This window comes from Anguilla rostrata, chromosome 5, assembly GCF_018555375.3.
Source record: "Anguilla rostrata isolate EN2019 chromosome 5, ASM1855537v3, whole genome shotgun sequence".
NCBI lineage: Eukaryota > Metazoa > Chordata > Actinopteri > Anguilliformes > Anguillidae > Anguilla > Anguilla rostrata.
In genome coordinates this window covers 60,864,147-60,884,739 of record NC_057937.1, presented here as the reverse complement: position 1 = coordinate 60,884,739, position 20,593 = coordinate 60,864,147, and the positions used below count along the sequence as shown (strand labels likewise).

The 20,593-nt window shown below is 44.8% G+C and overlaps 1 protein-coding gene across 2 annotated transcripts in view; it reads left to right on the top strand.

Moving 5' to 3' along the window:
* slit2 (slit homolog 2 (Drosophila)) overlaps window positions 1-20,593 on the top strand; it is a 164,763-nt gene that overhangs the window by 6,308 nt on the left and 137,862 nt on the right. For both annotated transcript variants that reach the window (XM_064337515.1, XM_064337514.1), the window contains exon 4: window positions 1,719-1,790. In XM_064337515.1, coding sequence (XP_064193585.1) covers window positions 1,719-1,790 — 72 coding nt within the window. The remainder of the gene's footprint in view (window positions 1-1,718; window positions 1,791-20,593) is intronic.

The window sequence follows — 20,593 nt, the reverse complement described above, 5'->3', positions numbered from 1 at the left end:
CGTGAATCAGCTGTGTTTTTTCTTGACTGCGCATTTTAACAAATGTATTAATTTACTAATTTATTTATCCCGCAGACAGCCTTATCTGGGGTGTATTGTAGTTTACATACTGTACTTACACAGCTGATTATGTACCAAAGCCATTCGGGTTAAGTATCTTAAGGGTAAAAACCTGTAAATGTCCCAGCCGGGATCTGAACCGGCAACCTCCCGGTTTTCAAAAGGCCTCACTGTTGGCTCGGGGCTAGCCCGCCCGTGCAGGTACGGAGGAAGGCGGCGAGATTGTCTATTTTCGGCGCTGTGATCTCACCCCTCCATTACGGCCTGGGCCTTCTGAGGCGACTGGGCCGAGATCGTCATCCTCTCGCTCCGGGACATCCCGAAAAAAATGGCACACGCTGCGCGTGGGGCTTTCAGCGATGCGGCCTGCTTAATTATTTAATTGGCTGTTTCTCGGCGAAATTAAATATTGAAGACGGGTGACGTAACCCTGTCCTGGTGTGGTGGGGCGGTGGGGGCTGGGGGTGGGGGGCGTCTTCAGTGCTGCCTGATATTTCTAAATATTTTTTGCCGGGGGAAATACAAAAACAAAAAAATGTATGCTATATATTTAATATATGTAAATGTGTAAGTATTCTTAATGGGCCCTGATGTACTAGAGTGCTTATAAGTATGAAAAGTACTGCAGAATGAGTGTTTTATAAGCTCATAAGACCGAGATACAATATCTGTGTGCAAGACACTGAAAATGGAAATCTATATATATATATAAAGAGATAGATATATTAGGGATATTAAAGAGAGAGAGGGGACAGTAGTTGATTTATGAATTTCTGAGCCCTTGGAAGTCTTACATAGTCACTTTGTGAAATATTCAGATGCTTTAAACTAATTTTAAAAAGCGGAGTACACTGGGGAGAGGGAGGCGAGGAGGAGAGGAGCACGGCCGGCTCGTGCTCACGCTGCTTTCCGTCCGTCTCTGCCGTCTGTTTTTCGCACACAACTGTGGCAACTCAGCCGCTCGCAAACTGAACGAGAACCGGCAGGTGCCGTTAGCCAGACGCCGAGCGGCACTGGCAGGAATGCCGCTGTTTGCCGATGCTTCCTCTCTTTTACAAATCACTTCCTCTCCCCCAGTGTCCTCCTCAGAGAGTCTTTAAGATCGTTCTAAAATAACGCCAATATTTAACCGTGAGGGGGGTGAGATTGTGTTTTTTAGGTCAGTTGTGAGAGAGACGGGTTATTTGCATTTGGGAAGTACTCTTTTTTTTTTTTTTGTGTACCGTAGCGGAATTGCTGTTTGTTTTTCCCACATCTGTTTTTTTTAACCGTCCTTTGAGTCTTTGTTTGCTTGATGCCTGGCCTCTAACTTTTCACTTAGATAAGAAGTTTATTTTGCACCGATGTTTGTCTGTCAATGTTAAAGTGAAAGTAACTGTCCCCAGTCACACTCACACGGGCACATACACACACACACAAAAAGTATTTTAACCATACATTAAATTATGTTAAAATAAAAATAAAAATATATATGTCTTTATTAATGCATCTAAATTCCTCCTTGCTCTCTGTCTGTGATTTTTAGACAATTTAAAGAGATGATTTAAAAAAATGTAACTGTTAAAATAAAATCATAATTTAAAAAAAACTGCGTTTGTTTGAATGAGAACTGTTTTAACTAAATGCTTGAGAACTGACATCTGTCTTCTTGTTTCCAGACGTCTGAACAGGAATAGCCTCCAAGTCCTCCCTGAGCTTCTCTTCCTGGGGACGATGAAACTGTACAGACTGTGAGTTTCGCCATTTATTCACTTTCTTTTTTACTTACTGCTTTTTGGGTGAACCGTGATTCTTCTTGTCTGTTTTTTTTTGGGTTCCATTTGGTTTATTTTTTTTCCCCCTCCTTGAACCGGAGACCACTTGAGCGTCTTGAGCGTTCGTCGTTAAACCTTGGGTGGCGGACGCTAGCGGGGGTTTAGCCTCCCCTGGCCTGGCCCGCGCCCTTTCTCGAGAGCGCGCTCCCAGTTTCGGGCTGGAACCTGTTGTGGCTGCGTAACTCGGAACGGGGGGGTAATTGTGTTACGAGGAGCCCTTGGGTATCAGGAAGTTGCGGGATATGGTCTGGAATAGAGTAAAGTGGATTTGCACTTAAACAGCTGCTGCCCCTATTTCCCTGAGAGGGGGTTTTGGCCTGATTATTAAAAACGCTTGTGGGCGAAATGGAGTCACTCTAGGTACACCGGGCGCCCCGCTCCAGCATTTCTCTCGTATGTTGTCATGGCCGATTTGCCAGTCAAAACTGTGTCAGGCTGGTTTTTTTTTTTTTTTTTTTTTGCAGGATTTGTCCTTGTTATCTAAATGAGCTAAAGCACATATGTGCAGGTTCACAGCTGTGATGCCCTCTGTGTGAGATGCACTACTGTTCGGTGTGTCCGTCTTTGTTTTTATGACATACTACCGGGGAACTGCTTGCTTGCTGTGTGTGTGATTTCAGAAGACTGAGTTCTAATGTCCGGGAGTTTTTAATGGGTCAGCTTTGTATGTGATGTGCATATCCCACGTCCGTGTTCATCTCAAAAGTGCTTGAAATTTTTTTTAGTTTGTCACGTACAAAAAAAGAAATAATAAGCTGCACGAGAATCTAATCAGAAAACATGAAGAACCGAAATGAATTTTGTTTTTCTGAAAATGGGAATGCAGTCTAGAAATAATGAACATGAAAAATATGTGGCACAACTTTGTAAATTAGAGGAAATAAATGCAGTGTTTGTTAAATGTCAGTAGGTGGCAGAAGAATTTGATTTGGATGCTGTAATGGGGTAATCGAAAGTTTGCACAAGTTATTTTTCTCGAATGTGGTGCCTAATTTATATTACATATTTACCAGGGGAGAACTATTTTATTTTATTTTTTTGGGGAAAAAAGTTTAATAACTTTGCTGTTAGGAGGACCTTTGAATGCCAAACACATAATTTAAAAAACAAAATATAACAAAAAGAAAACCTATAAAACTAAATTTAAAAGGTTCATTAAACTAAATGCAAAAGACTAGCCTACACATCTAGACCCCTTCCCCAAACACACACACACACACACACACACACACACACTCTCTCTCACACACACACACTTAGAAGCCAGCTGTCCCTGTAAGATTTCGTATTTGTTTTCCCAAGTCCAGGACTTGGTTGGCGACCCAGAAAAATAATTAAGACGACAGCCCTCAGTCTCCAGCCTCGCCACCTCGCCGAGATATAAATAAGGATCACTTTAGATAACTGTGAGCGTACGCCGCTATCTTTAGCACGAGGAGAATGCGACTATTTCAGCTAGTCATTCCAGGCGGTCTGCGTGGCGGAGGGGGAGGGAGGCGGGGGAGAGACGCATTGGTCCATTAGGAGCAGACGCGTGCGTCCGAATCGGTCGGGAACAGATGCGAAAGTGGCGGCATTACCTTTCGCGTTCGCGACCTTGATAAGGACTGGCGCTCGCTTCCCCCCCTCCCCCCCCGCTAACCCAATTTAGGTCTTCCGGCATCAGGTGTGGCCCCCACGCTGGGGGCCTCTGCTGCTTCAGTGCAGAACGGGCCTAATGGGCCAGGTTTCACGGCGCTAACATCGTTAGCAGAACGGGCCCAAACGAGTTTGGTGAAATCACGTTTCTCCCGAGACCCCAGGCCTGCTGGTTTATTGGTTTATTGGATTACGGAGTTCAACATCTGCGTGGAACATGTTCACAGGATTAGCAAGGAAGTCGTAATATCAAATAGTATTATTATTTGTGTGTATTGTTTCCCTGTTATGCTGTGCTATTGTTCTTTTTCCAAAACATCTTGTGCTGTTTTTCCTCAAAATACTCTGTGACGCTGACACATCTTGACTGAATCGTGCTATTTTATAGATTTTTTTTTTGGGTGGGGAGCTGGGAGGCGGGGATGAGATGGGGGGGGGGGGGTGCACTTCCAGATATTTTTCACTTTGAGCGCGGGAGCGGAGTTTTGTTTTGTTCCGTCTCCAGTGCAGCCCTTTTGACCCGGGCCTTTCAGGAGTTGGACGCTCGTGAAAAGACGCACATGCTTTTGGGGGGGGGGGGGGGGGGGTTGTGGGTTTGGGGGGGGGGGGGTTTCGCGCTGTGAAAGGAGCGGGCTCACTGTATGTGAGTTATGATTACACACGGCTGGTGGCTGCCACAGTAGCGGCCAAGTATGTCCCTCCTTTGTCTGCGCGGCTCGCTCCCAGGCACTGGCTGGTGGAGGATCGCTGTGCATGCTTAGGCCACGGCAGTTTCTCAGGGAACTTGTGTTGGAGGGGTGGGGGTGGGGGGGGGGGGGGGTGGATGGATGGATTTGGGGGAGGTGGTGGGGGTGGGGGTGGTGGAGAATATTCTGGTCACAGCTGTGTTTGTTGGAAGGGCCCAGAGCCTTCCCAAGTTTAAACAGACCAGCTCCTGAACCACTCCATTAGCAGCAGTCTGTAAAAAAAAAAAAAAGGGAAAACACAGCGACCCCGTATATGAGATTGCCCCTGTGGTAAAGTGCCCAGCGCTCGCTCAGAAAGCCTAAAAAACAGAAGAGGGCCGTGGAAAGCTGGTTATCGCCGGCTGGGTGAAATGGACAGGTGCGCACAGGTAGACGCGAGATGGCGTGAATGCTGGATGTTATTTCTCATGCAAAATTTGTCCGACCTGAAATGCCAGCCCGTCAGCGTGATTAATATTCGCCGTGCGTCACTGCTGAAGGCCGCTCGTGCTTCTGGCGGTCATCGCGGTGACCGGAGCGCTTTGTCGGACAGACTTTGGAAATTCAGTTTTTGGTTTAGCGCTCAGAACGGTCACTGGTACATGAGCGAGTGTGGAAACACACGCGCACTCACACACTCACACACACACACTCACGCACACACACTCACACTCCCATGCACACTCGCACAAGCACGTGCACACACACTCGCACACACACACACACACACTCGTACACGCACGCGCACGCTCGCACACACACACACTCGTACACGCACACACTCGCACGCACGCGCATGCACTCACACACTCGTACACGCACGCACACGCACACTCACAGGCACGCGCATGCACTCACACACGGGCGCACGCTCGCACACACACGCACGCGCTCAGCTTGCCGATGGCAGGGTCGGAGTTCAGTCTTTGTGTTGGGCCCAAAGCAGGAGAGATCTCGCGGCGTCTGCGCATTGCGATCCTCGGCGTTGCGTTCCACCGTGACCTGGATACTCGCGGGATGCGCACTGACCCAGCCTGGTCCTCCTCCTTCTTCTAAAAAAAATATAAGAAAGGGCAGAAAAGAGGGGGAAGAAAGAAGGAGTGCTGGGTTAACTGCCTGCTGGGTGCTCATCTGAGGAGAATGGGTCCTGACTGCTTTATTTCGGCTGGTTGGACCGCAGCTCGCTGGCTACTCCTTGCGTGGGCCCTCTCCCCGCCTCTCGCCAAAATGGCGGAGGCCGAACGCCAGGTCGCGTCCGGCGTAGCGCGTAGGCTACCGGCAGCAGCAGGTTTATGCCCCGGTAGAGGTGCGCTGTCCTACCGGGACCTGAAAAAAAACAAAAGCGCAAAACCAAAAAAAAACGGGAACCCATCTCGTCCTCGTCCACGGCGCGACCGCTGCCGTCTGTTTCCGAGGAGAACCAAACTGCTCGTCGTCTTTTTAAAAACATTCGTTTATTTATTCATGTGTCTACTAACCAGTTATTATACGTAATCAAAAATAGATTCGTTCGTTTGCTCACTGAATTACTTTCCCAATGAAAAACAAGCACAATGTACTCGCTGTAAAAAAAAATTTAAAAAAACTCCCATAAAAACTCTATTTTGCTCTGACAGCAGACGTCTGCCTCGCGGCTCCTTAGAGACGCAGATGGAACGTGACGGCGACATGGGGAGCCCATAGAAATGGCCGCTGAATTAATTTCTGCCCAGCTATGACTAAAGTGCGGGGCGCCGAGCGTGTCGAACACCGCAGCTCCGCTCCGCATTTTTCTCCCTGGCCTCGCTGGCCTCCTGTCACTTTAAATCTGACAATGGCTTCCCGGGAATCGCAGGTTACGGTTGCTACGGTTACTCTTGTCTTGTCACATCAGCGTCATTAGTCATCCAGTTAGCGGCCGCGATGGCTACCGCTGCTTGCAGAAGGAAAGGTTTTTTTTTTTTTTTTTGATGTGGTGTCTAGGTGCAAAGAACTATAAATGGCTGTCATATAAATTTTATATGTGTTCTTTTTTGCTTGATTTGTTTGGTTGTCTCATGAACGGGAGTTAAAACAAATCGCTTAAACGCAATTCAAATTTCCTTTTTTAAAATTTTTTGTGGTCCTCCTTTGGCTTCATCCGGCTGTGTCCACATCGTTCTTCTTGTGAAAGTGGGCCAGGTTTTTTGTTTTGCGGGGTGGAGAGAGCGAGAATGAACTTCAGCTTACGTTTACTCTGCGGCGTTGGCATTTACTGCGGTCCCTTAAATCTTCGGGGTCCCCTGACTTTTTGGGATAACAGCCCCCGAGGTTGGGGGGGGGCAGCATATGCAGAGGTTTAATGTCCCCCATAAATTACGTCTGCTTAACTACTGTTTGTCCTGGGGAAAGTGATTACGGTAACGAGGCTGGAGGGTCCTGCTGAGAGCCCTTAAGACCCTTTCCTCAGTCCGCCTGGCCTCTGACAGGGACAACGGAGCCTGTGGGAAAGGGATCATCTGCAAATTACATCACGGAGCACTGCGTCCCTTTTTTTTAATCAACACTCCTCCCATAGGAGCTGTCAGGCAGAGCACCGAAGTCCTCTCCCATATCGAAATTCAGATGACTGACAGGGCAATTGTAGTTAATTCTTTTTTTAAGTTTAGTTTTTGATAGGCAGCGTCCTCATTTATGTGTGTGTGTGCGCAGGTGTGCATGTCTGAGGGGGTTATATCTGGAAAAACAATTTCTTAAATATTTTAATATCTAACTATTATTTATTTATTATTTACATTAATCTATCAAATGTAATTTAAATTAATAAAGTAGAGTTTACTACTGCACACAACAGAGTTTTGAATTCACCAACCGACATCCACCAACTGTAAAATTAGCTCTTTTGCGGAACTCCAGCGCAGCGAGGATTCTGTTCGCTCGCCGTCTCCGGAGCGCGAGCCCGAAGCCGTTGAGGTTTGTCGCTCTGCTCTCCCGCCGCCCTTGTCGGTTTTTCTGAGCGATTTTCGCGGCTGTGGCGGCTGTGGCGGCCGTCAACAGGAAGTGGCGAGCTGAGTGACGGGCCGCAGCTGCTCCCGCGGCCTGGAGAGAAACCCGCCGGCAGCGACAGCGACAGCGCAGCGCGCGGGGACAGCCTCTCTCCTACAGGTGGCTCTCATTAAGAGCTTACATTACCACTGTGACAATGGAGAGGGGGGAGGGGGGGAGAGAGAGGGAGGGGAGAGGGAGACCGGGCTAGAGAGAGAGAGAGAGAGAGAGACAGCGAGTGAGAGGGAGAGAGAGAAAAAAACAGAGAGAGAGGAAGATGGAGAGAGAGAGCAAGAGAGGGACAGAGAGAGAGAGAGGAACAGAGAGAGTGAGAGACTGAGAGAAAGAGCGAGAGAGGGACAGAGAGAAAGGGAGAGCGATAGTGGGAAAGAATGTGTGTAAGAGAAGAGAGAGAGAAGGGGGGGAGGGAGGGAGGGAGGGAGGGAGGAAGGGAGGGAGAGAAAAATGAGAGTTAAATGTCTATAATTTCAGGAGAACAACAGGGGTGAGTGCTGTTCATCGTCTGCATCACTTCCCTTTGTGCCCCTCAATGGGAGGTTAACGACATGTTGACAATGAGAGCTCATATTTTCCCTCCGCGCGGTCAAGAGGAGGCGAGCGGAGCTGAAATTGTCCTTTTCTTCGCGCGGATACTGTATACTTCCTGCGATGCATTTCCCCCCGAAGCGTCCTCCGGGTGGCCTGCTGGTGCTCTCTTGCCTCATATTGAAACGTCTTTGTCTCACAAATGGCTGTTTGTGTGTTTGAGTCACTGAATGCAAGTCTTTCAATCAGCGTGATTTCATTTAGGCTAAAATGGCCTCCCCAGTTGCAACGGGTAGGGTATTTACAGCTTCCTCATGCCTTGCTTCCCTGTGCCAAAATATATTAAAAAAACTAAACAAATAACAATAAAAAGTATATATTTATATATATTTGGTTATATATTTGTAAGCTGATTTGTGTCAGATTGGTTTACATGCTGGCTTTTTGTTATTATCTTTATGATTTATCACTGATGTGCTGCTTTTCTGTTGTTTATGACACTCACTAAATGTGTATTTGCACAATGTCCTGAGACCCTGACCATAACCCTAAATATGTATTTGCACAATGTCCTGAGACCCTGACCATAACCCTAAATATGTATTTGTACTGGATAGCTGCTCTACAAAAGAACATCTGCCAATTAAATTACATACATACAGATTAATTTCTTAGAAGATTAGAAATGACAAAAAAAGCTGAATTTGTATTCATATTTGCTTTCTTTATACTTTATTATTTGCTACAACACATAAACCACATTCGCTGCAAATTCTTTTGAGGAAATTAAAGACCAAGGAAATTAAGTGAACACGGTCATCGATGCTATCTGTAAGGACTGCACGGCCATGTGCAGCGGTTCTTTTTAAACCATAAAAAGCCTCAAAAAGAAACATTAAAAGCTGGAACAGGGTCTCAGTTTTTACCGTGTGTGATCTTGTCTTGAAAGAAGCACTATCTCCCCGGTACAGTACAGAACAAAGGTATCAGAAAGGGGAGGAAAAACGCTCTGTTGCAGTTGCAAAGGAGAACGGAAAGATTTGTTATTTTTGCGCCGTTATCATCCCTTACAAACAAAAAAAAAAAAACAAAACAAACAAACATAAAAACCTTCCGATAATCTGTCGAGATCAAAACGGAACAACCGTGATATTACAGCAGCACAATCACTCGCACCCAGACTTTAAAAAAGCGTTTGTCTCGGAAATACAAAAGTGCGATATCACCAAGAAGGCCCATTTGTTTTGAACGGGAGTTAAAGTTAGCTGAACAGCCCACCAATTGAAATAACTGTAAACCAACGTACCACAACACTGCTGACCTACCTTTACATGCCTCAGTCTACAGCATTGCTATCCCAGAAGGAAATCCAAAAAAGAAACTAAGAGGGTAGCTAAAGAGGGTCAGGGGGGGGCCGTGGTACAATCTTTCTGTGTTGAGATAATATGTACCAAAGGGTGGGTCTAATATCGTATCGCTGTGTGCCTCCTGCGCTTTGATTCAGCTCGTCTGGAATCGAGAAGGTAAAACCTTTCCGAAATTAGCCTGCCGGCGAGGTCTAGTGGGCGCCTCCTGGGAAAATCGGGGACATTTTGAGCCGAGGCTTTTCTGAAATTGGGAGCCAGATGAGGTGGGCTGACCTGTTCTTGTCGGCCATCTTGAGCAGTGGGGGCGTGCGAGATTAGCTTCGGTGAGGAGCTGGAGCAGCCGGCTTCCTGTTCGCCCAGCGTTGTGTTCGTACTTCCTGTTGACACCGGGTGCGAACGGGGCGGTAAGGGTGCGTGTGCGTGTGCGTGTTTTTTATCGTGCGGGTACACGCGTACGACAGGACACGACCGAGTCAAGGCTGACAAGTGAATTGAAACAGTTCTGAAAATGAACCTTTTCGAGCCTATGAATTAAGACACTAAACAAGATATACAAGCGACGGCTAATTTTTAAGATATTCTCATTGTAAAAGAAGCGGAAACGTGGTTTTCTCTTCGGGAAGCCGATTTGTTTGCATTTGTTTAGGTTGCGGGTTCAGTTCAGGTTGGGTGAGGTGCTTAACCAGAATCCCGACCGTGTGATAAACACCCAGCTGCATGGATAGAGAGTGTCTGAACTGCGTAGTCTGCTCTGGTCAAGGACTTGCGCTTAACAATCAATTATCGTAATGCATAACTTAAATACCATAGTGCAGTTTCATAATGCATAACTTAATAGATACATAGTGCAGTTTCATAATGCATAACTTAATAGATACATAGTGTGTAATGTTATAATGCACTGGTGTTGAATGGGTGTTGGTTTGGAAGTCCTCTCTTCTGTTCAAGATTGTCTGAACTGTCATTTCCTTTGTTAAAAGTGAACTTCGGGTTGGTTATATGTGAAAATCACACCCTGGGAAAATGTTTGATTGGATGTATCAAACATTTATACAGTTGATCTAAACTGAGGCAGAAACCTTTTCATTTTTTTGCTGGTGTTAGTTTTCGTATTCTTGTTGTATTTTCCTAGGAAACTTCTAAAGTTAATTTAAAGTGAAATCTTAAATGATAGTCCACGGCGAAATTTACTGACCACTTTTCAGAGCACTGTTCCAGGAGTGCTGTAACATAAAAAATATTTTTGAGATAAACCTGAGGGTGTTTTAGTTTTCAGTGTTGACTTGACCATCACTCAGAAAAGAAAAATAAAGAGAGACCTGTCTTCGCTTCATTAATTCACCGTATCTGCTAGAGTTTTTAATTTGACACATTCCACAAACTATCCAAGCACAAGGATTATCATTGTTTCTTTAATAGTTTTTATTCATTTGTTTGTTTATTAATCTTCTCACTTGAAAGCTTGTTCCACCACAAGTTGTCCTTCAATTAAGTGAATAAAATTATTAACTTTAATGCCTTTGGGCTTTAAGTAGAACAGGTGTTTTAAAATGGAAAAAAATAAAATTAAATCACAAAACGCAATTAAATCATAAAACACAATCAGGGTTCCGTCCTCCTTCGTTGCTTCGCCTCAGAACCGTTGTGCTTTTGTTGTGCACTTTCATGTGTTTTTCAAACCAGGATTTTCAAACCCATAATGTCTTTTTTTTTTTTTTTTTTTTCAGTTTACAAATGAACAGATTCTGTGTCCGCTCTAAAACAACTGAAAATGAGGAGATGGGGAAAATGGGAAATAACTGATTTAGAGTAAATTTACTCGGCTTCATTTAACTCATTTTTGGATGAAGATGCTTCAGCAGGCATAAAAGGACAGGGTTAGACCGACATTTGGGTGCTGCGATTTTGTGGTTTTTTTTTTTTTAGTTTTTTTAGTTTCGTTTTGAGGGTTTGAAACCGGGCAGAAGCGAACCCGTGAGCGAGAGAATGCCGTGTGTGAGAGGGGCCGCTGGAAGCTTGATTGCTTTCCCCACTTCGGCCTCAATTGATTGAGGGAAGAAGAAGAAGAAAGAAAAAAAACGAGAGAGGCCTTAATTCAAGTTCTGTTTGTTCTGAGTCTTAAACCATCCAAGCTCTCCTGGGGGGAAGGAAAGGGGGAGAGAGAGAGAGAGGGAGGGAGAGGGATGGGGAGAGGGAGAGAGAGGGATGGAGAGAGGGAGAGGGAGAGAGAGAGGAGATGGAGGGAGAGAGGGAGATAGATGGAGAGGTAGGAAGTGAGCGAGGGAGAGAGATAGAGGGAGAGGGAGAGAAAGAGAGTGAGAGAGGGTGGGAGATGGTGGGATGGAGGGAGGGAGGGAGGGTAAGAAATCAGTGCGGGACGGCGATTGTTCCTAATCCCTGCAAAATGGTGGGAGATGAAGTTTGCTGTAAGCGGGGGCGGGTGTTACCTAGGTCACCGACGGATGGGAAAGTTTGTAAAGGGAAGCAGCGGGACTGATCTTTGTGTTTTTTTTTTGTGTCTGAATACTTAACCTCTGCTGTGGCTAGGCCCCCCCCCCCCACACACCCTCGAGAATGCATCGGGGGGCTTGTTTGAAAATGGAAGCGTTTTCCAACCCCCCCATGCCGCGCCCCCCTCCCCCTCTCCCCCCTACAACACCCTTGCCATTTACAATGCTAACTATTGACCAATGTAATTACCAGGGATTGAAAGTATTTTAATTTCCTCGCAAAATAATCGTTTAATTAACAGCGGGAGTTGGGAAGGTTACCGCGCGGTTGCCTAGGCGATGCCGCGCTTCCCAGTCCAAGCCGGTTCTGACGCACGCTTTCGAACATCGGGTCAAATGCCATCGATGTGTTTGTCTGCAAATCTTTAATGAGTTGCATTTATATGAAATTGTTTTGACCTGTAGCTGAAGTGTGCCAATAAAGTTAGCCTTTATTAATTGAACAGTGTTAACATTACTAATACTGATATTTAACATATTCTTTTGAGTGGCACAACATTTTATTTTTTAGTGTCTAACTTATACGTACCATAAATATGCCATTTTAGCTTGCTGGGAGTATGTATAACATCTATGTAAACCTTTTTCTCAGAATTATTCTGTGTGTGTGTGTGTGTTGTTTTTTTTTTTTTTTTCATTTTGCAAAACCTTTATTATCTTTGTATCATGGTCTGGCCAATGTTTATTTTTTGGTTTTCCGTTATTATTGCAAAAGTAAACCAGAGTTGCTCTGGGTGAGTGGCTTCTCCACAAAAGACTGTGGCTAAATTATTATGTCGAAGGGCTGTGGCCAAAACTGAACCTTGTATTCATATGAGATCAGTTAGACTGTATATCAACCCATAACTCAGCATGCTGGGAATGGCAGAGAGCATGATGGGAAGGGCAGAGAGCATGATGGGAACAAACGCTGTCCTGAGGATATGATGGTGTTTTATTTTTATTTTTTGGGGGGAGGGGGCTTGGGCACAGGGTGCTCAGAGATCAAGTGCTCAGGTGCTGTGACCTGTCTGGGGATCGCAGTGGGGACCCTGCAATCCCCCCCCCCCCCCCCGCCCAAAATGCAGGGGGTCCTGACACACACCAAAGCGCAAGGACATGGCGACTCTTTTGAAGTTGATATCTGTATCCTCCCATTGCTGTGTAGATATATTTTATTATTATGAGAACTTTGCTGAATAAGTTGGAAATTCACTACATCTCTGCTGTGGTGTGATATCTGGTGTTCCTTTAAAGAACAGGCAGTGTAATGCGTCATGGAGATGGTTACAGATGACCTGTGTGGTCACAGCTTGTTGACTTGACTTACCAAACAAATTTGTGGCAATTCAGTTCTCTGGCTATGTGGTTTCAGTTTATTACCAGAGAAGCTCCAGGTATTTCAAATGGATGCATGTACAGGTTTAGGATAATAAGCACTCCATAACCTGAGTCATGCTTACATTTTTATCCGATTTGTCTTGAAACATTTTCTTTTCTTGTTTGACCTTTGCTGATACAGTCTGAACTGTCTAATGAAATATGCCATTCAAACCTTGAGCAATTTTTAATTCACTGAGTTTATGAGCCTCTAAATCTAAATTATACTGAGATACTGAGATTTGGTGGGTTATGAAAGATGTGGGGTGAAGATTTGGGTTTTCTTTTTTTTCTTAAATTAAAAAAGATAACTGAGCATGATGTGATGATAAGACAAGGGTCTATTAATCTTACTCTCTTACTCTCTCTTTCTTTCTCTTTATTCCCCCTTTTATTCCCTCTCTTCCTGTGTTTAACTGTCTGTATATAGTGTCGTCGTCCGTCCGTCCGTCCCCCCCCCCACACACACACACACACATTCATGAAAATATAAACTGGGGGAAAAGGAAAAAAAGAAAGTTAAAAGCAGGTCTCATTGGAGGTGCTGAAATGTATAATCACCAAAGGGGGGGGGGTTGGAGGTGGGTGGGGTGGGGGGGGGGGGTTTGAGGGGCTCAACGCCCAACAAAAGATGGGCTCTCTCTGACGCAGCGCTCTCCGGCGTGTGATTGACAGGCCGAACAGATCGGCTCTGTTCCCCGTGTCCCATGCTGCGGGGGGACAAAGGAGCGGGACCGTCGCCTGAGCTGCAGGAAGTGGCCGCAATCCATTTTTTATTGAAAACTCATTAAGGTCAAAACTCTTAAGATCGTATGCCTTAATTAGTGAATGAAAAGAGCCACTGTTCCCTCCCCCTCTACCCCCCCCAAAAATAAAAAATCTGCGGCTTATGGACTTCCTAAGATGCTCTCCGGGCACATTCATTTGGAAACATGAGTGGAAGGAAACTAAACTGAGTTTTTATTCTTATTGCAAAGTGAGAATTTATTGCTGGTAAAAAAACATTTTTCCCAAGGCTATCAGATAATCTGATGGAAATTTCAGATTTGAACGCTGTATTTAAACACGGTTTCAGCCTTGCAGTACCTACGCGACCAAACCAATATTAGCGTTGTGCGCGACTCTTTAGTGTTTCCCGCAATGAATCCTGGGAATATTTTAGCGACCTTGAGAAGGTGTTAGCTACGTACATAACCGCCAACAATAAATCTCTGTTTGGAACAATCCGTGAAAAAAAAAAAAAAAGCGCATTGTCTCGAGACTTTGTCACGTGTGACTTTGTGACTCTTCTGCGTGCTTCTTCAGCGGGAGTTTGAGCGCCCCCTGAATGACTGTGCGTTCCGCGAGGGGGTGAAATTCCAGCCTCGTTAGTCCCCGACGCGTTCGGACGGCTAACGTGGCCGATCTGTCGGTGAGTCATGAGGGAGGACCGAGCCTGTTTTCTGCGCTGTGTCCTCCGGGTGCTGTGCTGCATCCTGAGGCTCTGATTCATCAGAACTCCCCTTTTCTATCAGCAGCCTTGCTGTTAGCATTGCTGTTTTCTTAGCATTGCTGTTAGCATTGCTGTTTTCTTGAGCAGCCTTGCTGTTAGCATTGCTGTTTTCTTGAGCAGCATTGCTATTTTCTTGAGCAGCATTGCTATTAGCATTGCCGTTTTCTTGAGCAGCCTTGCTATTAGCATTGCTATTTTCCTGAGCAGCATTGCTGTTAGCATTGCTGTTTTCTTCAGCAGCATTGCTGTTAGCATTGCTATTTTCTTCAGCAGCATTGCTATTAGCATTGCTGTTTTCTTGAGCAGCATTGCTGTTTTCCTGAGCAGCATTGCTGTTAGCATTGCTGTTTTCTTGAGCAGCATTGCTATTAGCATTGCTATTTTCTTGAGCAGCATTGCTATTAGCATTGCTATTTTCTTGAGCAGCATTGCTGTTAGCATTGCTGTTTTCTTGAGCAGCATTGCTGTTAGCATTGCTGTTTTCTTGAGCAGCCTTGCTGTTAGCATTGCTGTTTTCCTGAGCAGCATTGCTATTAGCATTGCTGTTTTCTTGAGCAGCATTGCTATTAGCATTGCTGTTTTCTTGAGCAGCATTGCTATTAGCATTGCTGTTTTCTTGAGCAGCATTGCTATTAGCATTGCTATTTTCCTGAGCAGCATTGCTATTAGCATCGCTATTTTCTTGAGCAACATTGCTATTAGCATTGCTGTTTTCTTGAGCAGCATTGCTATTAGCATTGCTATTTTCCTGAGCAGCATTGCTATTAGCATTGCTATTTTCTTGAGCAGCCTTGCTATTAGCATTGCTATTTTCTTGAGCAGCATTGCTATTAGCATTGCTATTTTCCTGAGCAGCATTGCTGTTAGCATTGCTATTTTCCTGAGCAGCATTGCTATTAGCATTGCTATTTTCCTGAGCAGCATTGCTATTAGCATTGCTGTTTTCCTGAGCAGCATTGCTATTAGCATTGCTGTTTTCTTGAGCAGCATTGCTGTTAGCATTGCTATTTTCTTGAGCAGCATTGCTATTAGCATTGCTATTTTCTTGAGCAGCATTGCTATTTTCTTGAGCAGCATTGCTATTAGCATTGCTATTTTCTTGAGAAGCCTTGCTATTAGCATTGCTATTTTCTTGAGCAGCATTGCTATTAGCATTGCCGTTTTCTTGAGCAGCATTGCTATTAGCATTGCCATTTTCTTGAGCAGCATTGCTATTAGCATTGCTGTTTTCTTGAGCAGCATTGCTATTAGCATTGCTGTTTTCTTGAGCAGCATTGCTATTAGCATTGCTGTTTTCTTGAGCAGCATTGCTATTAGCATTGCCGTTTTCTTGAGCAGCATTGCTATTAGCATTGCTATTTTCTTAGCATTGCTATTGCATACTGAAACAATGCAGGTTAAGTACCTTGCTCAAGGGTGCAATGGCAGTGTCCTACCGGGGAATCGAACCTGTGACCTGTAGGTTACAAGACCAGTTCCTTACCCGTTACACCATACTGGCCACCTGGGTTTACATTTTACCTCCAGAATGTAAACTGCAAAGCACTTCCTCTCCCTAGTCATTCTGTGGTAGCTAACGTCATGGCAACGCTGTATTTATGACAGGAGAGGTAGAGCAGGAGAGTTGACTGGAACTCGGTGTTCGGTTATAATTTACCTGCTGCAGGACAAAGAGTGACTGTCCTTTTGCACTGAGGTGACTGTACAGTAATTAATTACTATATCCATCCTCCTGAGACCTGAAAAAAAGTTTTAAATATTTTACAAGTGTCCTGGATGACAAAAAACATGTTGCGGTGAAAATATTGTCTTTTATTTTTATTGAATGAAAGATAAGTACACCTACAGCTATCCTTCCAGTCTATAAAAATATAGACTGTATGTATCATGAATTTAAACTTAAATGTAACAAGTAAAAGATGAAATCTTTAAATATTAACTGAGTCTTTTAAAGGAAAACCTCTGAAGTTAATTGGAAAGATGTGCTTATTTTTGGTGATCCACGTGTGGAACGCAAGTCTTGATTCAATCTCAGCGTTGCGTTCCTGGGGGGGGGGGGAATCAGCATGACCTCGTCAAGCAGCAAAGGGCGGGGGGGCAACAGTGAAAATGTCAGGGGCAAGTGGGGCAGATGAAGGTGGTGGGGGGGGGGTTACACCACACTGCATTCCCTGAAGAAATAATGTTTGGGGGGGGTCAGAGTGGGGGGGGGGCAGGTCATGTCCCTGTACTGCTACAGGCTCCTCCGGGCTATGCCCTAACCTTTACTGTTATTTCCTCAGCTTGATATGATTGGATGCGTCTTTACTGGGGCAGCACTGGCAGTCCGTGTCGGTTATCGCACGCGTGTACTGGCAGTTCTGTCTTTGATTTGAGGACCAGACGATTGAAACTGGGTCAGTTTGGTTAAAATTCACACAAATAGATAACTGCTTTCTGTGCCACATAAAGAGCAAAAAATTCATATTACAGTATATTTGAAAAAAGATACCACGCTAGTCATTGCTCAGTAGGAATATTATATTGAATGCTTTACAGTGTTTTCCATAAACAGGATGATATCAAGAGTTGTGAAAATAATCAAAAAGAAGAGATCCTTAACTGAAAATAAAAGGATGGATAAATTGGATATGCTGTGAATAGAATAGAAAGTGTTGGAAATGGATGTCTTGAACTGAAGCTGGAGTGAAGCTGGAGTGAAGCTGGAGTGAGCTGGAGTGAGCTGGAGTGAGCTGGAGTGAGCTGGAGTGAGCTGGAGTGAGCTGAGAGATTCTAGATGAAGCTCAGAGCGCTTATATCCCTGCGAGTAAAGACAGAACCTAGGCTTCTAGACAGGTGGAAATCTAGGCTAAGAGAGGTTTTGACATAAACAGACTAGGTTAATCCCAATATAGCTCAGGTTTTATCTTGCTATAGCCTGGCTGTATCCTAGCTGGTGATAAAACTATCGATTTTCAACTAAATGTAGCTGGGTTTTTCATTTGAATGCCTAGATTGTGTTTCATCGACTTCTCACCGACTTTTCACTACAAAAAAGTGCACTTGGGTAGTGTTGTTTTTAGTGTACAGGAATTGGACTGAAGATCACTGGATCCAATATTCCACCTGCAGCCAATTTAATAAATATTTTAAAATGATCAAATCCAATCAGTTTTATTTGTATAGCGCTTTTTACAGAAAAAGATTATTTACATCACAAAGATTATTTACAGTGGCACAGAAAAGAGCAAAAACAGAGAAGAAGATCCAAGCAAAAAAACCAAGCAAAAACCAGGCGTGACCCCCCGCCCCCCCCCCCCCAAATAGCAAGCACGAAATTACCCTCCAACATGCCCCACAAATCACACTGTCGGAGCCACACAAGATGAGAGTGGCGCACCACAAGTTTAATTTTTATGCTTGTTGAGTTTTACAATGAAGTGGGCTGTAATTAGCTCAAACTAGCTACACATTGCGCTTCCGGGAGAGAAATCTTTTCTGATGCCGTGTTTAAAAAAAAAAAAAAATCTTTATTTTTTTATACAGTGTCTTCGGAAATGGGGCTTAGAATGAGAGGAAGGGAGTGGGAGATAATCTATTGAATGATATATTACACATTTCGCCCAAAGCGTTGTCAGACACACGGAGTCGTTTGGTGACGTTTCGAAATGTGTCGGAGCTCGGGGGTGTCCTCTTGTAACGAGCTGAAAGGGGACGTCTAAGAAAGGAAGTAAGTCTTTTTTCTCTAACTTTAAAGACCAAGCGGAGTATATTAATAATCTAATAATCACTATTGAATTCAGTCTCACATCACCTTGTAGCTCTCTTCACATGTGCGTACTGTAAGGGAAAGAGCTAGCTCACCTTTTTCTTTTTTTTTTTTTTGGTTCTGCACACATGAATAAACGTTAAAGTGGCATGGTAAATCAGAACCAAATGCAACGTTGTAAAATCTGTCCCGAGCGAACGCAACATTGCAAATGTCATCACGGGTGAATAGGTGAGCAGTTTTTTTTTCTTCTCTTTTTTTTTCTTCCACCATTTCATCTTCAGTTTTAAACACTTTTTCAGGTTCGGGGGGAAAAGTCTGTCAGGACCAGCGATGACTGAAGGGATTTGCCGGCGTTGCACATTTCGAAAAACACGGCGCTCATAAACTGCCTAACCCCCCCCCCCCCACCCCCCCACACACACACTCCCCCATCAGTCACTGTGAATCCCACAGAGGTGGAAAGAGGAAGGCGGTTCTTTTTGGGAAGGTGGAGGACGGCGCTGTTTTTGTTATTTTACGCGTTTGAGGCACTAATGCGGCGTGTCGTTCGTGGGGGTGGGGTGGGGGTGGGGGTGGGGGGGGTGGGGGGTGCGTTTGAACGTATGCCCGGATAACCGGGCTGCATCCAGCGAAGTCGGCAAGACTAAACCCATCTCCAATGGGGGGGGTGTTCCCTGGGCTTTGAGAAGCGTGTAGTCCCCCCCCCCAGACCACCGACCCCCCCACACTCCTCCCGCCCACCCCATGCGTCACGGCAGCACGCACCGGCACTCATGAACACGCTGTTTAACCGTCTCCACCCACAACACACATGCGTCACCACAGCACACCACACCACACACACACACACACACACGCACATAAACACTCACACACACACATACACACTCCCACACCCACACACGCAAACACACACACCTACACACACACACACACATACACCTCAGGTGATTCCAAATCAGGTTCTCTGGCACGGAGCGGTGCGATTGTGAGGAGCTGAAATACTACCCGGAATATTCCACTCCTTTAAATTCGGAAGAATCTCTCACTGGCAGGAAATACGAGATCTAGTCTGTGGGCTGTATCTGTTAAAAACAAAAAAAAGATTTGATTAACACCATGACCTTTAAAAACAAAAGTTCAAAGGGAACTGGAGGTGATGCTGGGAGAAATGATTTGTAGTTTCCATTTTAGTTACCATTCAATTCCCATTTTACATTAGATTGCAGCCTGAAGTTAATTAAAATTTTGTGTGCCTTTAATAGGGAAAGACGGGCTAAGGAGGATTTGACTGGACTGTCTCGTCTTGACCAGGGATATATAGTGTCAGGTTTTTTCTGTTAGACGATATTCCTACACTTTAAAACCGTGTTTGTTGGAAGAAACCAGGTAGTTACCTTGCGAGGGATCGGTGATAGGCCTGCTTGGATGAAGCTTATTAATGCCTTGTTTTGGAGGTGAAAACGGAAGGAATTCACCTGTTACCATGGAACACAAACATTTCTTTTTTTTTTTAAGGTTAGGAATATTAATGACAATGCTCCGTTCGATGTGTGAAACTCTACACCGGGTTGACGTATAGCCGTAAGGGACACAAAGAAGAAGAAGAAAAAAATTTGAGTAATGTACAGTCACTTCGAGGCAGGGTAGGGTTATTGTGAATATAAAGGCTTTATTGTGAATATATGATCGACGCTACGGTGCGGTGGGTGGTCTTAACGGTGAAAGGAATGTTTTTCCCCCCCACCTCCCTGCTCACAAACACAGCTCTGAACAGCTCGCCTGGTTACAGATCAAAGGAAGGCAACAGAGAACCTGTACTTTCAGCGCGCAGTAAACACTTTCTCTTCCGTCTGTTCTGCAAACGTGGGCTCGATCTGAAGCCATCACTCAGCTGCAATACCAGGCACCGGGCTGTCAGCCGTGCTTTACCTCTGACTCACAATTGCACACAAGTTACACCATTCACAACAGCACACAAGTAACACCATACACAATTACACACAAGTAACACCATACACAATTACACACAAGTAACACCATACACAATTGCACACAAGTAACACCATACACAATTACACACAAGTTACACCATACATAATAGCACACGAGTAACACCATACACAATTACACACGAGTAACACCATACACAATTACACACAAGTTACACCATACATAATAGCACACAAGCAACACTATACACAATTGCACACAAGTAACACCATACACAATTGCACACAAGTAACACCATACACAATTACACACAAGTAACACCATACACAATTACACACAAGTAACACCATACACTATAGCAAACAAGTAACACCA